This window comes from Brachyhypopomus gauderio, chromosome 16 (assembly GCF_052324685.1).
Source record: "Brachyhypopomus gauderio isolate BG-103 chromosome 16, BGAUD_0.2, whole genome shotgun sequence".
NCBI lineage: Eukaryota > Metazoa > Chordata > Actinopteri > Gymnotiformes > Hypopomidae > Brachyhypopomus > Brachyhypopomus gauderio.
In genome coordinates, this window is record NC_135226.1 from 21,566,721 (window position 1) to 21,586,069 (window position 19,349).

The following is a 19,349-nucleotide window of genomic DNA, read 5'->3' on the forward strand; positions in this document are numbered from 1 at the left end:
GTGATGTAGAAACTCCAGTTAAAACCACCACAAAAAGAAGAACTTGAATAACATTAATACATGACATTCGTTGTATTGTATTTCATAATGTTTAATAATTCTACTTAATTATAATCATTATTGTTATAACTATAATTAGGATTGTATCAATATTATAATGAGTAGTAGTATTAGTATTAGTAGTAGTATTAATCAGTAGCAATCAAATGAACAAAGAAGACCTCCCTTTGGGTTGTTTTAATTAATCTCTTTTTTTAATCCATTTAATTTTTCAACTGTTGGAGTAGTGTATGATACCTACTTAAGCCACTGTCGTTAGTTTATGAATCAAAGAATATTGTATGCATATGTAGGTTACCAAGTGCCATTTTGCTATCAAACAGTGACATCTGCTGTTTGGATTCGGGATTTTATATCATGTGATGGAATATATGGCCGTGGGGGCTTTTTGCATTTAAAATAAAATTCACAGCGTATATATACGCTAAATATAGATGCAATTATTAGCAATCTGCATTTTCACACGGATGCTCTTTCTCGCGAGCACGCCTACAGGAAATGACGTTTCACCGCAGCCTCTTCCGCGCGAACGTCCTTGTAGCTATGGAAACACGAGCGGCAGCATCCTCCCGTTCGTCCACCGCGCGCTGAGTGTGTGAATCACCGCGTTCAAAATGGCGCTGGGACGGCACACGGTTGTGTTCGTGCTCTTCTGCTGCCTGTGTAAGTGTCTCTTCTTCATTACCCGCTACCTGGTTTGGAGTGAAGGGTGTTATTACGGTGAACGGTGTGTTACCCGACCGGGTGAGTCTGACTGACCAGCTGGCGAGCTGCCTGGTTCTGGGTATTACATTTAGATTAATGTTATTTACATGGAGGTTATTTAGATGAATGTCCACGTCCTCCTAGCTTATATAGTGTGTGCTTATATGTGCATGTTTGCACTACTGGTCAGAAATGTTACTCAGCCCGGCCAACAGTACACTGGTATATAGTACAGTAGTATCTAGTACATTGGTATATAGTACACTTGTATATTAGTGCACTGGTATGTAGTACAGTAGTATTTAGTACATTAGTATATAGTACAGTAGTATTTAGTACACTGGTATTTAGTACAGTAGTATTTAGTACACTAGTATATAGTACAGTAGTATTTAGCAGAGGTGGGGACTCGAGTCACATGACTTGGACTCGAGTCAGACTCGAGTCATTAATATTAAGACTTTTGACTTGACTTGAAAAAATATTCAGAGACTTAGACTTGACTTGGACTTTTACACCAATAACTTGGGACTTGAATTGGACTTGAACCTGTTTACTTGCAAAGACTTGATTTTTTTTTTTTTTACCCCAAATCTAAATTTTAAAACGCATATTAATATTTATAAAGTGTGCCCCATTAATTTCATTTCCGTCCTTCTGACGCAGACCAGTCCTCTGCTTTTCCACACTCTGTACGTGTGTGTGTGCGTGAGCTGCAGCACAACCAATCAAATGGGGGGTTGGCGAACGTAAATTTTTACCGGGCGGGGTGTAAAATGGACACAAATTAAGTATTATATCGCGGTCGATCGATCGCCAGTGGTTGGTGCCAGAGCGAACTAGTAACTCATTGAATCATAGATGTGGATCAGAGGTAAATAAACTAGATTTTTTTCCGGCGTGAGAAATCGGATGTGTGGCGTGAGAGCGTGTGAAGACGGTCAAATGCGTGTGTCTCACGCTTAATGCGTGAGAGTTGGCAACCCTGGGTTCTGTATCTGAACTCGGGGAAGAGAGCCTCTCTCTGTCACCATCATAATATCCAGTTCTATCTCAGCATGGATTGTGTATTTGAAGACATCTACGTCGAGAAAAAAATATATTGACAAAAGTGGAGCGAGTTTTCAGCTATGGGGACATCATTCATCATGCACAAATGACATACAGACTTTTGGCCAGCAAATGCAATGCAGAATAGTTTACTGAAATGTCAAAAGTTGCAGATTCCTGTTAATTGTTCAGTTCTTATATTTGTTTGTCTTGTGTCACTCACACATGGACACACATGTTCTCCAAGAAACCAGATAAGAGAAGAGAGGGAAAATGCTGGTTCTTTGTATTGTACTGTGAAAATATCAGCACTTTTTATTTGAACATGGAGTTCTACTTATGACTTTTTCACAGAATATTTATTTCTGGTAAATTGTAGTTTAAAGTATGAATATTTTTGCAGCTAAGTTTAACAAATTGAACTGTGCAATAAAGAGGTGTAATTTTAATTTTTTTTTATACTTCATGTTTTCAGTTGCACATGTTTTATCAAGATTTGAGGAGAATACAGATTTAAAAAAGAACGCATATTTACATTTAAAATATACCTGCAACATTGGTTAAATAAAAAAAAAGACTCGAAAGGACTTGAAATTCCAAGTTTCAGACTTGGGACTTGACTTGACTGTTGCCTGTCTTGACTCGAGACTTGACTTGACTTGAGTGTCTTTGCTTGAGACTTGACTCGGGACTTGAGGTATAAAGACTTGGACTTACTTGAGACTTGCAAAACACTGACTTGGTCCCACCTCTGGTATTTAGTACACTGGTGTATAGTACAGTAATATTTAGTACACCGGTATATAGTACACTTGTATATTAGTACACTGGTATGTACACTTGTATATTAGTACACTGGTATATAGTACAGTAGTTTGTAGTGCACTGGTATATAGTACAGTTGTATTTAGTACACTGGTATTTAGTACAGTTGTATTTAGTACACTGGTATTTAGTACACTTGTATATAGTACACTTGTGTTTAGTACACCGGTATATAGTACAGTAGTATTTAGTACACTGGTTTTTAGTACACTACTATTTAGTACACTTGTGTTTAGTACACCGGTATATAGTACAGTTGTATTCAGTACAGCAGTATTTAGTACACTGGTATATAGTACACTGGAATTTAGTACACTGGTATATAGTACACCCGTATTTATAGTACACTTGTATATAGTACAGCAGTATTTAGTACACTGGTATTTGGTACACTGGTTTTTAGCGTTTCACCACTACTGCCCAGCACTGGGGTTACACTGTGCTTCCTATATATAACTCTATGTTCCTCTATGTTAAAAACACAGTTTAAAGTGGAAATATATTATTAGTGTGTCCCTGTTTCTTTGTTACTGATGTTTAACAGCAAAACGGGAATGTGAAAAAAAGGTTTTTGGTGTCTCAGCGCTTGTTACTGAAATGTGTGTGTGCCTTGAATGTTGAAATGTGGATATTCAGCTAATGAGAGTGTTTACTCCGCAAAGACCAGCGACCTAACGCCACAGCGCCCGTGTGATTATGTATCGTAGCGGAGAGGCGTGAAACTGTTACAGCTTTACTTAACAACAAATCATGCCACCAAAACAATGCCCAGTACTTAATACTGAATCAATTTGACACTGTCTGGCTACATTTGCCTGGTTTATTTGTAATTGAAGCCTAACTTTTGAACCCAGACATCAGAAGTTTCTTCTGTGCACGCCTGTCTCAGTACGTGCTGCACCTTTAATGGGAAACGCATGTTAGAAACGTGTAGTAACAGTATACATAGTTTCACCACAGTTTTAGTCCATTAAAATGACTTTGATTTGAATAATAAGGAAACTAAAAAATGAAGTGTCGAAGTGTCTCGATTGCGCACTCGTGGACACCTGACGGGCTTTAGCGGAAAGTTCTGGGTCGTTTTCTGAAGTTCTGCAAGGTTGCAGGCCTGCGAGCGTGTAAAATATTAGGTTGGTTCAGGTGACCCGTCCCCAGCCCTGCGGTTCGGTGGTGTTAACACACCCTCGTCCACTTCACCTCACCTGTTCCTCTCGGATCATCCCTGACACCATTTTAAGGGCTGTTTCAATTCTGTGTTGACGTAAATCAGACGTGTGAGGTGTAATCTGTAGCAATGCTGTAATGATGATGAGGAAATCTCCGCTGACACCGTCTTAGTTGTATATAATAAGTTTATCACAATGAAGATCAGCATCAAATCAAGCACTGTGGACTGCTTCAGGCTAACTGACTGAATCTGCTCTACCATACAGCTGAATGTCTCTCACATATGCTTGTTGTTTTTTACAAAGCTGGAGACCCACATTCCAGCACAATATCTGTTTCATATAAAACAGATTTATGAAATGGAGAGAGAGGTTTCACAATACTGAGACTAAGAGAGAAGGAGAAAGATCGGGGTCCTCCAAACCTGGACCTTTGCCTTTTTAAATGAGGCCCCTCACTAAATGATTACCATATGGAGCCCCAGCGTTCCTAATATCTACACAATACGCTACCTAAACTGAATGTGTGACCTGAACCCTTGGAAGTGAATGTGTGGACATAAATGTCAGCTGCAGAATTTGCCCAGAATGAATGGCGACCTGACACAGTTTCCACTTCAGTGGCGACAGAGTTGGCAGACAAAGCCATTTATAAGTGTAAGAACACAGAATCTTAACTTTAACTTCAGTCCGTGCGGTTTCTCATTGCAATCATCCCCCTCTCATCGATATGACACTGTAAATCAGGTCAGCTCCTCCATGTGCTCTGTCAGTGTCCACCACTGTTACTCGTGTGTGGGTCTCAGACATGATACAAATACTACTGAAACGGGCCCCTGCTTAACGGGGATGCTGGTGGTAATTAAACATAGATGAATGCCATGCTCGTTAACATTATTTAGCATTTGATACCCGCATAAATCAGAGGCAGAAGGTTTTATTACCCAGTCCCATCATTCAGGCTCTTGTCTTATAGGACTAGAAGTTAGAGGTGTGCAATTTATTTTAATATTGGTTACAGAACAATTTACAGTGTTATAACAAAAATGTTATAGCCTGATATAGTTTAAAACAGTTACAATTTAACACACCTTATGTAACATATACTAAATAAATTGAAATAAAAGAATCTCTGGTCAAAATAATTACTTTTTTTGTTTACTTCATCACATCCATGTTTGAGAAATTCCACAAGCCAGGTTTGCTGAAGCCTGCATCGTAAGTGGACTATCTGGGAGTTTGCAGAAAATGTGCTCTATACCCTTAGGACATAGATCATCATCAGCCTAACTGGACACAGCCTTGGGAGCCTGCATGTGAATCTGTGAGTCAGCAAGAAGACTGAAGACAGGAGATTTAGAGTGGGAGTTAGTGTCTGACCTGTTGTCTTTCTTGACACGTTTCCCTCAATATCCATAAGTTCTTGAGTCTTCCTAAGTGTGGTTTATAATACTGTATACCGAAGGCCAAACATTGTAGAATCCGTACATGCTTTGCCAAAGAAAATAAAATAGGGCCATGGCCTTTCCATGGTTAAATGTCAACAACAAAATATAAATAGCCCAAAACCCATTATGAGGAAGTCTGGGAAATGTCATCTGAGACCTGAAGTCCCATCTGTCCCAGCTGTGGTAATATGACGGCCTGCTTCAGTTTCTCATGGTTTGTATATTAGTGGAATGTTTAGTTTTTGTAAGAATGAAAACACTGCATGACTCTTCATAGGGAAATGCAAAAAGAAATACACAGCACCCAGACCAAGGCTGTACTCTTACACACACCATGAAGCAGTCCAACAGTTCTCCACAGCACCCAGACCAAGGCTGTACTCTTACACACACCAAGAAGCAGTCCAACAGTTCTCCACAGCACCCAGACCAAGGCTGTACTCTTACACACACCATGAAGCAGTCCAACAGTTCTCCACAGCACCCAGACCAAGGCTGTACTCTTACACACACCATGAAGCAGTCCAACAGTTCCCCACAGCACCCAGACCAAGGCTGTACTCTTACACACACCATGGAGCAGTCCAACAGTTCCCCACAGCACCCAGACCAAGGCTGTACTCTTACACACACCAAGAAGCAGTCCAACAGTTCCCCACAGCACCCAGACCAAGGCTGTACTCTTACACACACCATGGAGCAGTCCAACAGTTCCCCACAGCACCCAGACCAAGGCTGTACTCTTACACACACCAAGAAGCAGTCCAACAGTTCCCCACAGCACCCAGACCAAGGCTGTACTCTTACACACACCAAGAAGCAGTCCAACAGTTCTCCACAGCACCCAGACCAAGGCTGTACTCTTACACACACCATGACCCAGTCCAACAGTTCTCCACAGCACTTGGGAGACCGGTGTTCCTTTTTAGAAGTGAGCCAAGTGTCTTGTAATAAAACACTGGAGCATGAACAAAAGTAAATCAGTAAACAGAAAATCAGAGTTTTAACAGAAATATTCTGTACAACATCCGAAGACACATAACAATAATTTCACCACTCTTTATTTCTGTATTATTTAGCAACCTTAGTTTTTTCCTGTGTTTTGTGTAAAAGAAGTTCTAAGCCACCCATCAGGGTCACTATGCAGTCTGTGGGTTGCCTGTGATGCTACAAATAGCACATGCTAGTCTGCTGGCTGGTCCATTTTTAAGGCTGTTGGGGAAGAATCTTAGGTTCTGCTGAAATTGCACTAAATCTGTCCGCATTCTTAATATTGCTCCAGTGCTGTGTGAAGTTTCCTTAAAACAAACGAGGATGAACAACTGCATGGTTTGGGATGAACACCAGAACCCCTAGCAAGGGTTTCATAAATAATGTCTGTGCATTCAAAGGTACAAATCAACATATTTTAGAAAGATAAGAGGAAAATTAGGCTAATATGGTTTTCCAGTAAGTAGTAAGCAGAGAGAAGAACTAAACTGGAAGGAAACCATCTTAAATAAATACCTCATATACATTCATTTTTCAACCCTATCAAATCAATACTGCACACCAAGGAACCTAAATCTGTGTTTTCTTTCTAATTAGGTTAAACTCTCTCTTCTAAATAGACAATGTACACATACAAAGAATGTCCTATAAACACACAAAGACGAGTCATTGTAAAATTGTTCAGAATTTCTCCCCCTTTTGATGTAAAATGTAATGGAGTTGTGCAAGACTTTGCTACCAGCAGTCAGAAAGCTGATGCCCACCTACATAGGCCCTGTCCTTCGGTGTCTCCTCCCACACACTCTGACTCCTCCCACACACCATGTCTCCTCCCACACACTCTGACTCCTCCCACACACCATGTCTCCTCCCACACACTCTGCATTTTTGCTTTCTCGGCCATTACCAGTCTGTGCAACCTAGCAAGAGAAAACTATCTAGCAAGCAAAGCTCTAGTACAGCCAGGCCAGTTGTACAGTGACCTATAACTGGTGTCTGTTGGATGGCTTTTCTAAGGGTGCATGTTTAGCACATGCTTAAGCAGTGTTTTGTAATATTTTTATTTTTATTGTTTATTGCTGTGCTGAATGATGTATGATATATCACTCTAGTTCAGTATCATACAAACGTTCATATTTTTAATATGTATTCTGGATCTTTAAAGTTATATATTAAATTGCAATTGTCAAGATGCTAAAGAGCTTCCAGTTTTAAACCAATGTTTAACCAAACAGGAAGCAAATATCAATGAAAGTCATATGTCAGGTCAGAAAGCAGGCGGTATCTCTAATGCCACCGGCGCTGAGTGAACGGATGGTGGACACAAACGCTGAGAAGAGTGAGATTTAATACGGGCAAATCCATAATCACGAACATCGTCATGGTCCAGTATCAAATAGCCAGGGAGATCAGAACAGAAACACGACTAACACGAACTACAGGGGCATACAACAGGGAGATCAGAACAGAAACACGACTAACACGAACTACAGGGGCATACAACAGGGAGATCAGAACAGAAACACGACTAACACGAACTACAGGGGCATACAACAGGGAGAAAACAGACCAAAATACCAGACAGGGCAAAAACAAACCACCAAAGACTCCTAGAAACTGTAAACCAGACCATACCTGCAAATAACTATAAGGCTGTATAACAAACAAATGATCACAAGGGGCGTGGCTACAAATGACTGGGGCGTGGTAGGAGAACACATGGGAAAACCAAAACATGAGCACATGGAAAAACAAAACAGAGGCATGACTGACAGGTGGGCGGGGCTAAACGTGACACTATAATGAACTGGTTCTTTGGCCGTTCTAATGATGTCCTGCAGATCCAGGTTAATCTTCACATATGTCCCTGATACTACTGCCAATTCATATGTTTGGCTGATACAAGTTCTGTTTTTTTTTCAGGCTACATTACAGCGTTTGCTGTAATACTCAGAACTACAAACAAAGACGTGTGGGCAAATGAGTTTGAGCGTAAGTTAAAAAGCAGACCTAGTACAGACCTAGTAGACCTTATACAGTTCATCATACCTGTTCATGCTGTTCATCACCCTGCTGGTGAAACCATTAACACTGTTTACTCTTATTTATTTCTTATTTGAAGCAATTGAATTGACCTGCCTGATAGAATCGATATCTACAAACAATCCCAGGATTGAATGGAAGAAAATAAAAAATGGGGTTCCCAGTTATGTATATTTTCAAAGCAAAATATCAGGTAACTACTAACATTCAGATCTTGATATTTGATATTAAAGGAGACATAGTAAACAAAACCTGTCGAGCCAACTCCTGCATGGCACAATGGATCTATAAGCTCAGAAATCTTGGAGTGATTCCTTTTTTATGGAGAGCACGAGATTCTCCAAGCTGTTGGGATCTGCTGCCTAGTGTGACATCACATGTAGCAGATGTAGTCACGCCCTCACAGTAAGCACTCACAGTAAACACAGTGAACACTCACAGTAAACACTCACAGAGAACACAGTGAACACTCACAGTAAACATTCACAGTAAACACAGTGAACACTCACAGTAAACAGTGAACACTCACAGTAAACACAGTAAACACTCACAGTGAACACTCACAGTAAATGCAGTGAACACTCACAGTAAACACAGTGAACACTCACAGTAAACACTCACAGGAAACACAGTGAACACTCACATTAAACACAGTGAACACTCACAGTAAACATTGAACACTCACAGTAAACACTCACAGAGAACACTCACAGTAAACACAGTGAACACTCAGAGTAAACACTCACAGAAAACACAGTGAACACTCACAGTAAACACTCACAGTAAACACAGTGAACACTCACCGTAAACACAGTAAACACTCACAGTAAACACAGTGAACACTCACAGTAAACACAGTGAACACTCACAGTAAACACTCACAGTGAACACTCACAGGAAACACAGTGAACACTCACAGTAAACACAGTGAACACTCACAGTAAACATTCACAGTAAACATTGAACACTCACAGTAAACACTCACAGAGAACACAGTGAACACTCACAGTAAACACTCACAGTAAACACAGTGAACATTCACCTTAAACACAGTAAACACTCACAGTAAACACAGTGAACACTCACAGTAAACACTCACAGTGAACACTCACAGTAAACACAGTGAACACTCACAGTAAACACAGTGAACACTCACAGTACACACTCACAGAGAACACAGAGAACACTCACAGTAAACACTCACAGTGAAAACTCACAATAAACACTCACAGTAAACACAGTGAACACTCACAGTAAACACAGTGAACACACAGTAAACATTCACAGTGAACACTGACAGTAAACACTCACAGTGAACACTGACAGTAAACACTCACAGTGAACACTCACAGTAAACATTCACAGTAAACACAGTGAACACTCACAGTAAACAGTGAACACTGACAGTGAACACTGACAGTAAACACTCACAGTGAACACTCACAGTAAACATTCACAGTAAACACAGTGAACACTCACAGTAAACAGTGAACACTCACAGTAAACACTCACAGTGAACACTCACAGTAAACACTCAAAGTGAACACTCACAGTAAACACTCACAGTGAACACTCACAGGAAACACAGTGAACACTCACAGTAAACACAGTGAACACTCACAGTAAACATTCACAGTAACCATTGAACACTCACAGTAAACACTCACAGAGAACACAGTGAACACTCACAGTAAACACAGTGAACACTCACCTTAAACACAGTAAACACTCACAGTAAACACAGTGAACACTCACAGTAAACACTCACAGTAAACACAGTGAACACTCACAGTAAACACAGTGAACACTCACAGTAAACACTCACAGAAAACACAGTGAACACTCACAGTAAACACTCACAGTAAACACAGTGAACACTCACCTTAAACACAGTAAACACTCACAGTAAACACAGTGAACACTCACAGTAAACACTCAGTAAACACAGTGAACACTCACAGTAAACACTCAGTAAACACAGTGAACACTCACAGTAAACACAGTGAACACTCACAGTAAACACTCACAGTGAACACTCACAGGAAACACAGTGAACACTCACAGTAAACACAGTGAACACTCACAGTAAACATTCACAGTAAACATTGAACACTCACAGTAAACACTCACAGAGAACACAGTGAACACTCACAGTAAACACTCACAGTAAACACAGTGAACACTCACAGTAAACACAGTGAACACTCACAGTAAGCACTCACAGTAAACACAGTGAACACTCACAGTAAACACAGTGAACACTCACAGTACACACTCACAGAGAACACAGAGAACACTCACAGTAAACACTCACAGTGAAAACTCACAATAAACACTCACAGTAAACACAGTGAACACTCACAGTAAACACAGTGAACACACAGTAAACATTCACAGTAAACACAGTGAACACTCACAGTAAACACTCACAGTGAACACTGACAGTAAACACTCACAGTGAACACTCACAGTAAACATTCACAGTAAACACAGTGAACACTTACAGTAAACATTCACAGTAAACACAGTGAACACTCACAGTAAACAGTGAACACTGACAGTAAACACTCACAGTGAACACTGACAGTAAACACTCACAGTGAACACTCACAGTAAACATTCACAGTAAACACAGTGAACACTCACAGTAAACAGTGAACACTCACAGTAAACACTCACAGTGAACACTCACAGTAAACACTCAAAGTGAACTCTCACAGTAAACACAGTGAACACTCACAGTAAACACTCACAATAAACACAGTGAACACTCACAGTGAACACTCACAGTAAACACTCACAGAAAACACAGCGAACACTCACAGTAAACACTCACAGTGAACACTCACAGTAAACACTCACAGTAAACACAGTGAATACTCACAGTAAACAGTGAACACTCACAGTGAACACTCACAGTAAACACAGTAAACACTCACAGTGAACACTCACAGTAAATACAGTGAACACTCACAGTAAACACAGTGAACACTCACAGTAAACACAGTAAACACTCACAGTGAACACTCACAGGAAACACAGTGAACACCCACAGTAAACACAGTGAACACTCATAGTGAATACTCACAGTAAACACAGTGAACACTCACAGTAAACAGTGAACACTCACAGTAAACACTGAACACTCACAGTAAACACTCACAGAGAACACAGTGAACACTCACAGTAAACACTCACAGTGAACACTCACAGCGAACACTTACAGTAAACATTCACAGTAAACACTGAATACTCACAGTAAACACTCACAGTAAACACTCACAGTAAACATTCACAGTAAACACAGTGAACACTCACAGTAAACACTCACAGTGAACACTCACAGTAAACACAGTGAACACTCACAGTAAACACAGTAAACTCTCACAGTGAACACTCACAGTAAACAGTAAACACCGTGAACACTCCCTTGCTGCAGCTGTAGATTCAGTGTGCTTCTGTATGAACAGCAGGGCTTTACACCTTTACAAAGTGCACCATGCCCGTCACTCAGGCAACCAACGAGTAGTGTACACCTTCACAGTCTAAAAATAGAAGATTAGAATATCTGAATATATTTTTTATTCTGCAGATATATTTCAAAGAGCTGTGTTGTGAAAGAAAAAAATGTGTCTCCTTTAATATTACTGCAAGTTAAGCTAAACATCCAAAAATTAAACCTCTTAAACCATTCGGTTTGTTAAAAGGACAGCGCTGGTCTTGAAGAATGATACATGTTCCTCCTCCAGGAGACCTCGAGGACAGAGGTGTGTTACGAGAACCTGCTAACCTACTGATCCTGAATGCCAGTAGATCAGACAGCGCCCTCTACAGGTGTGAGGTCGCCGCCATCGATGACCAAAAGCCCTTTGACGAGATACTCATCAGCTTGGCTGTAAGAGGTACTTTCCTCTGCTCCTGATTGTGGGTGTCTCTGTATCGTTGGTGCGCGGTGGTCTCGGCCAATAGCAAACGAACGCTCTGCCTCTCATTGGGATGCACAGTGAAGCCGGTGGCCCCCAGGTGCAGCGTGCCGGACTCCGTCATCGTGGGCTCCACGGTGGAGCTGCGCTGTAGTGAGAACGAGGCCTTTCCCCCGGCACACTACCAGTGGTACCGCAACACAGAGGAGCTGCCCGAGGAGCCCAAGACCAGCGCCCGCTTCTACAACTCCTCCTACGTCATGAACACCCAGACGGGCTCGCTGGTACAGCTACACAATCGTTTGCTTTTTCTAACATTTACATTCTACTTATTACTCCATTTGATGACCTTACAGAAACCAATGTTTTTATGATACTAACAATTTCATGTGTGTGTGTGTGTCTATGTTTATTATAACTTGTACCCTGGGCATAGGAAAGATGTTATATAAATGAAACAATGTTATTATTAACCTTAATAAAAGAGACCGACGAATGTGTACTGCTTATTGAAGTATACAAAGATACTTGTTTTATAGTGTATTGTATACATCTTGTCTTCTCTTTCTCAGAAATTTAGGACAGTGAAGAAAGAGGATGCAGGGGAGTACTACTGCCAGGCCAGGAACGAGGCAGGAACCTCCAGATGTTCCTCACAGCCTATGGAAGTCTGTAAGTCAGGGTTCCTCAGGTCTCTGGATAAGAGTCCCACTCCAAACAACAAAAATGTATGAGGTTGCAGGTGACCAATACTAACATGGATTCTCACTAAATGCCAGTAGGCGTCCGTGAGAGAGCCACCAACGAATGGAGGTGATCAGGGCCAAACCATTCAGGATCTTCCTGTAGTTTAAAAATATGTATTACACTACAAATACCAACGAAAACATACCTGGAGATTTCCTTCCTTTCTGCAGCAACCGGGCTGTGGGCAGCAGGACACTAACATCTCTGTGGGCATCAGGACACTAACATCTCTGCTGCTCCTGCGTCAGCTCACCAACCAATCAGCACTCAGGAGCAGAAATACTAGTGTTGGCTGTAGTAAAAGGAAATCTACATTTCAAAAGTACAGGAAGATCCTGGCAATGTGTTGAGAAACAAATCAAATCTTTCATTTAGTTCTATTGCACCATGTTGGTGTTGGACTCCTGCGGGTGCCTCTAGTGTCTGACAGACCCAGAGGTCATAACAGAGGCACCTCTGCTGTCTAAAACTGTCTGCTGGCTCCTCGGCTGTCCATCACACTCGGGGGTTGTGTTCCTGAAGTCCTGCTGTGATTTACCAGTGTGAGGTGTGAATGCCATGAACTGTAAAATAATAATAATCATCATCATCATAATACAAGCTGTGCATGGCCATCTCAACACTGACAGGAGCGATGCCTGAGATTAGATAGGAAATTTTTATTCAATTAATCAGTTTGATTCTTGATTTTTCCTCACACTGGTGTATGTTTCCATTCAAAGACTACAGTCTGAATACCTCTCTCCTCTAAAGACAACGTGTCTAGTCTTTAGTTACAGACCAAGGTTGTGCAAAATCTCAGGATTTTCACAGAGAACCTGAAAAATGTCCCAGTCTTTGCAAAATCATAGTCTGTGACTACACTGTCTTTAGAAGTGTTCTAGTGCATGATTAGCATTACATTACTACACAAGCCCTGTGTCTGCCTTTTGATGTGATTAATGATTTTGACCTGAGATTTTATTAGGGGTCCCAGGGTCACTTGTAACTTTTGCTGAATTTAAAACGGTGAAATACAGTGAAAGTGGATCCATGTAGTGCAGGCTCATCTCTTCGCTTCTCCTCTCCAGATGATCTCGACATCGTGGGGATTTCTCTAAAGGTCTTGGGTGTGATGATCGCCGTCATCTTTGTGACAGTCGGCCTGTGTCGCATTCAGAAACAAGGCTACTGTTCCTGCAAGGACCATGGAGACAGCAAGTGAGTAAAGGTTACGGGAAGAAACGAATGTACTGCGATCCAGGGGTCTGCAGCATACAACACCTCCACTGTAACACGTATGAAACCATGCAATGTTGGATGTAACGATCAGAGCTACTAATAACACACTCTTTGTTTCAGCTATAAAGTCCCTCAACACAGCAGTGGGATGGACTATGTGAGTGCGGATGAGGTGAGAATATGTAAAGGACTCTTCATGTAATTTAATCGAGCTTTGATCAGAATTTGTTTGTTTTTTTATCCAAAATCTTTCCGTTTTATAAAGGTGGACCTATATAAATAGCAAATCTGTTTTACCTTTGCAGTAAATGTTTGCGTTTGTTGTTGTTCTTTCCTTTCAGGGGCATTTTCGCCACAAATCCTCATTTATCATATGACCAAGAAGCGAAGCCAATGACATGACGCTCACCTGTGTGAGTGTGGACGTGCCCTTCTGAGCTATCACACTGTGCATTCTTGTCACAGCTGCACACACACCAGTGCTGTAGCTTGCCAAAGTTCTCAGTAACTCTCTCAACTACACTCTTACAGTTTGGGGACGTTTTAATCCCTTGTAATCTTCTTTTCATTTGAAAAATCATAAAAGACTCAACCACACATATTCCGCATTCTGCATTCAAAGACGACTATTGAAGGTGAATGATACTCACATCTGTAGATATTAAAACGTGCCGCTCAGATAGTGTGAGGCAGAGAAGTGCACGCAGAGTGTTTTTCGTGTTTTGTCATAGACCTGGATGTTGAACGTGTGTGCAGTCAGAAGCGGGTTGAGTGATGGTGTGGTGTGGTGCCGTGTGCAGACAGCATGGCTCATGAGAGTTAGCACAACATCAGAGCACAGGGCTGCTTATTTCTCTTACTGTGAAAATTCAGCTTGCCATGTATAACTGGCTAAGATGTCAAACTAAAGATGACTGAGCAAGATTTAGTTCATCGTTGAGCTAAATACGCTGTGTTCAGACACACAAAACGTCTGACGCCATACCAAGCAACTGAATGCACAATACAGATGTGTCCAGTGCAGACGTGTCCAATGCAGACATGTCCAATGCAGACGTGTCCAATGCCATGCTGTGACTGTTTTAGATGGCTTACTTTTGATGTTATGGAGGTAATGGGATGTCATGTGTTGGTGTTTAGTGCTAGTTTAGGCTGTACATTAGGATGTAAAATAGATTAACACTGTTTAGCCTCAAGTTCAATCAAAATACTTTAAGTCTACAGACTTGGTTCCATATGTCTGATTTCATCTTTATTTCATAGTTTCATTTTTTTAAAGAATTCTATAGATACAGATTTTGCACTTACACATTTCCAAGTGCTTTCTCTGTGTTTAAATGAACTTCTATACATTGTTGGACATATTGCCCTGCCTTTGTTTAAATCTGGTGGTGGTTGTATGTGGTGGCGTTGTAGTACACTCAAACTGAATTGTTGGGAAGGTTTTGTGCCATGAATAATAAATAATAAGAAAGATTTTAATGATTCTGTTCAGCCTTTCCCCTTCTAACTTTTTTGGTTGCTCTCTCTGTTTCTAACCAATGACCTAGCTGTTGAATTAGCTTTTTACTTGACATTAGTAACTTTCACCAGGACTCTGGCCTTGTTATCTATGGTTAGTGAATGTGCAAACAACTTTGCAAACAACTGTAATGTAAAATCTGCTATTTTTATTTTTTATATTCCGAAAAAGCTGTTGTTGACTGTTATTTTTCAAGTAGTCTTAGAATTAAAAGAATAGTGTTCAATCATGGCATGTTCCACTGTATATGAAGTAGCATAACTCACATTTTAGTTTGAATTCAGAGATGACCACTCGAGTGAGTGTGTGTGTGTGTGTGTGTGTGTGTGTGTGTGTGTGTGTGTGTGTGTGTGTGTGTGAGAGAGAAAGAGAGAGAGAGTGTGTGTGTGTGTGTGTGTGTGTGTCAGAGATGGCCACTCGAATGTGTGTATGTGTGTGTGTGTGTGTGTGTGAGAGAGAGAGAGAGAGAGAGAGAGAGAGTGTGTGTGTGTGTGTGTGTGTGTGTGTGTGTGTGTGTGTGTGTGTGTGAGAGAGAGAGAGAGAGAGAGAGAGAGAGAGAGAGTGTGTGTGTGTGTCAGATATGGCTACTCGAGTGAGAGAGAGAGTGTGTGTGTGTGTGTGTGTGTGTGTGAGAGAGAGAGAGAGAGAGAGAGACAGATAGTGTGTGTGTGTGTGTGTGAGAGAGAGAGAGAGAGAGAGAGAGAGAGAGTGTGTGTGTGTGTGTGTGTGTGTGTGTGTGTGTGTGTGTGTGTGTGTGTGTGTGTGTGTGTGTGAGAGAGAGAGAGAGAGAGAGACTTGAAACTCATTCCAAATGACAATCGACTCAGACTCATCCAAAATTACTAAATAATACGAATAATAGAATAATAATAATTAGAATAATAGGAGTAATAAGAACAATAAGAGTAATAAGAACAATAAGAGTCAGTCCGTTATCCAGACGCTGTATGCGGATTATAGAAAAAATACTTTCTTAGTGTATTATTTTTGACATTATTTAGAAATTGGAGAAAAGCATCAAATGTAAACAATCGAGGTTGCCATGGCTACGGCTGGAGTATCACACGCGGAGCCTTTGGCTACAGGGGGTTTAAATCATTGGACAAAACTGAAGGAAGAAAAGAATGTGTAAAGAATGTGGGAAACAAAAACACTGGGACGACCACATCAAACTTCATGAGCACTTGAAACACACCTGGATAGGTTAGTTTAGTTAGACACGTAGTCTTTACAGTTAATATACAGCATAAAACACACCCGGATAGGTTAGTTTAGTTAGACACGTAGTCTTTACAGTTAATATACAGCATAAAACACACCCGGATAGGTTAGTTTAATTTACGTTAGACACTTAGTCATTACAGTCAATATATAAAACACACCCAGATAGGTTTGTGTAGGTTATGCTAGTCACTTGGCTGTCAGCTAATATATAAAATAGTTTTTCCATCTCCTGTCCCTAAAGCTTATCCTGGTATTGACTTGAGACTTCACTTTGACTCTCGCCAAAAGACTCATGACTTGACTTGGACTCTGACCTAAAAACTCGTAACTTGACTTAATAATAACAATAATAATAATACATTTTATTTGTAATGCACTTTACATTTGAAACAAACCTCAAAGTGCAACATGGTAAAGTACATAGTAAGAAACATGGTAAAATATATGATCAAATATATGGTAAAATATATGGTCAAAATAATTCATTATTTTAATAGTTCATTAGGTACGGTGTTTAAAAGAAAGTCGTAATAAGTCGTAAAATTTCCTAAAGAGAAAAGTTTTAAGTCCCTTTTTAAAACATTCATTTGACTATGGTGACCTAAGATGGTCAGGGAGGGCATTCCACAGCCGAGGGGCAGCAGACCAGAAGGTCCGATCACCCATAGTGCTGAGCGTTGTCCTTGGTAGCGTGAGACAATGTGTGTTTTCAGAGCGGAGTGATGGTGAAGAGGTTAGTGGTCTGAGTAGTTCTTTTAGGTAGGTGGGTGTGTTGCCGTAGATGCACTGGTGGGTGAGGAGGGAGATCTTGTACTCTATTCTGGCAGAGATTGGAAGCCAGTGAAGAGAACGCAGGACCGGAGTGATGTGTTCATATTTACGAACTCTCATCAGGACACTTGCAGCACTATTCTGGATGTTCTGTAGCTGCTGAAGGCTCTTGTTAGGGATCCCGATGAGAAGTGCATTACAGTAATCCAGTCTGGAGGAGATAAAAGCATGAACCAGTGATTCTGCATCTGATACAGTCAGAGTCTGACGAAGTTTGGCAATATTTCTGAGGTGGTGGAAAGAGACTTTGGAGAGGTGATTGATATGGCTGGTTGTGGATCAAAATGGACACCAGGGTTAGTGAGTGAAGAAGAGAGTGGGATGTTCTGACCAGAGAAAGTGAAGCTGGTTATAGATGTAGACTTTGTCTGGTGTGTTAGCTGTTGGCTGTGGGAGGAATGCCGAAATAACCCTCCAACTCTGTGAAAAAACAGCAGCAGTTCAGCAGGGGGAGACTTGATGAATCACGGCGTCAAGGCAGATTTCAGCATGCAAAGCCCAAAAGGAAGGAAACGCTAACTTGGTGTGCATCAAACAATCGCTGCAACGTTCTGATTAAAATGTCAATAATATGTAAGAATACAAATCCAAAAAATGAGGGTAAAATAAAGGTAAAAAATAAAAAGGAATCAAATAAGTATTTAAAAACTAAGAGGTTAAGTTAAGTTGGACTTGACTTGGACTTGTATTTTGCAACTTTTGAACATCTATGGTATGAATACTATAAAAATGCACCCTGAAAATGATTTAGCTTGGGTGAAGTCAGTGCAGTGTTGAGATTTCTCAGATTAGACATGATGTATTACTGAAACTTGAACCAAATTCACCGTGATGTAACGTTTAATACTGTGCCGCGTAATGTCAGATGTAATCAGTGTCAGTTTAAATTGGAAAATAAGCTTGAATATGCATGCAGATTGGTGGCAGATTCATTATTCAAAACAAATGCTTACAATTATTTACTGAAAAATGTATATAAAGTATATAATCTCACCACAAATGCCTGTTTGATACTAAAGTATTTGGTGTGTATTATCAGAGCATTAATTAGAAATAATAATATTTATTACCCTCTTTTGAAACACTGTGTACCAATCATAGACGGTGTTTGTAAAGTTGGCTTTGCTAGTCGATTTGGGTATTTGGTATAGCAAGGTGCATTACTGACCAAACCCATTCTATAATTACAATAATGATTGTTTCAATTATAAATCTATTCAAATAAATTACAGTATAAGGCATAAGATATGTGTGATCTTCCAGATATAATACAGTATTAGCTAGGCATCATTTATGAATGAAAATTACAAGCTTGACTGCTGTCTAGTTCATTTTCTGTTGTCCACATTGTATTTTATGTGCTGCTGGGGAATATATTGTAATATTAAACATTGTAAAATTAATATGTATTCAGTCTATAAAGTATATTCTAATATTTCTCAGGAACGGTTTAAAATGCTATTTGTGTACACTGGTAAAGTTTTAATTATTTTTACCTTTTCATTTTAATAATAAAGACATACTTGTAATAGAACACATTACTGTCTCTAATAATAACATTAATAACATACAATACACAACGATCTGTTTTTGT

The 19,349-nt window shown here is 40.3% G+C and overlaps 1 protein-coding gene and 1 long non-coding RNA gene across 2 annotated transcripts; one reads left to right on the plus strand and one right to left on the minus strand.

The window, feature by feature from the left end:
- Positions 1-606: 606 nt before the first annotated feature.
- Positions 607-14,878, plus strand: jam3a (junctional adhesion molecule 3a). Its single transcript, XM_076977423.1, has 9 exons — positions 607-723; positions 8,168-8,236; positions 8,367-8,480; positions 12,037-12,189; positions 12,292-12,494; positions 12,783-12,882; positions 14,028-14,157; positions 14,299-14,350; positions 14,520-14,878. Exons 1-9 carry the CDS (start codon positions 675-677, stop codon positions 14,553-14,555), a joined length of 906 nt encoding a protein of 301 aa, XP_076833538.1. The 5' UTR covers positions 607-674; the 3' UTR covers positions 14,556-14,878.
- Positions 14,879-17,265: 2,387 nt separating this feature from the next.
- On the minus strand, positions 17,266-18,733 carry LOC143478464 (uncharacterized). The gene is made up of 2 exons (XR_013121753.1): positions 18,087-18,733; positions 17,266-17,906 (listed from the first exon to the last, which is right to left on the minus strand). It is a non-coding gene; the product is annotated as an uncharacterized LOC143478464 (long non-coding RNA).
- Positions 18,734-19,349: the final 616 nt, after the last annotated feature.

What these genes read in the sequence shown, in the direction of transcription:
- jam3a (XM_076977423.1), top strand. Translation starts at nt 675, where the DNA reads ATGGCGCTGGGACGGCACACGGTTGTGTTCGTGCTCTTCTGCTGCCTG. An exon ending in TTTTCAAAGCAAAATATCAG is followed by an intron (nt 8,481 to 12,036) that starts GTAACTACTAAC and finishes TTCCTCCTCCAG; the next exon opens with GAGACCTCGAGGACAGAGGT. An exon ending in CTCACAGCCTATGGAAGTCT is followed by an intron (nt 12,883 to 14,027) that starts GTAAGTCAGGGT and finishes TCTCCTCTCCAG; the next exon opens with ATGATCTCGACATCGTGGGG.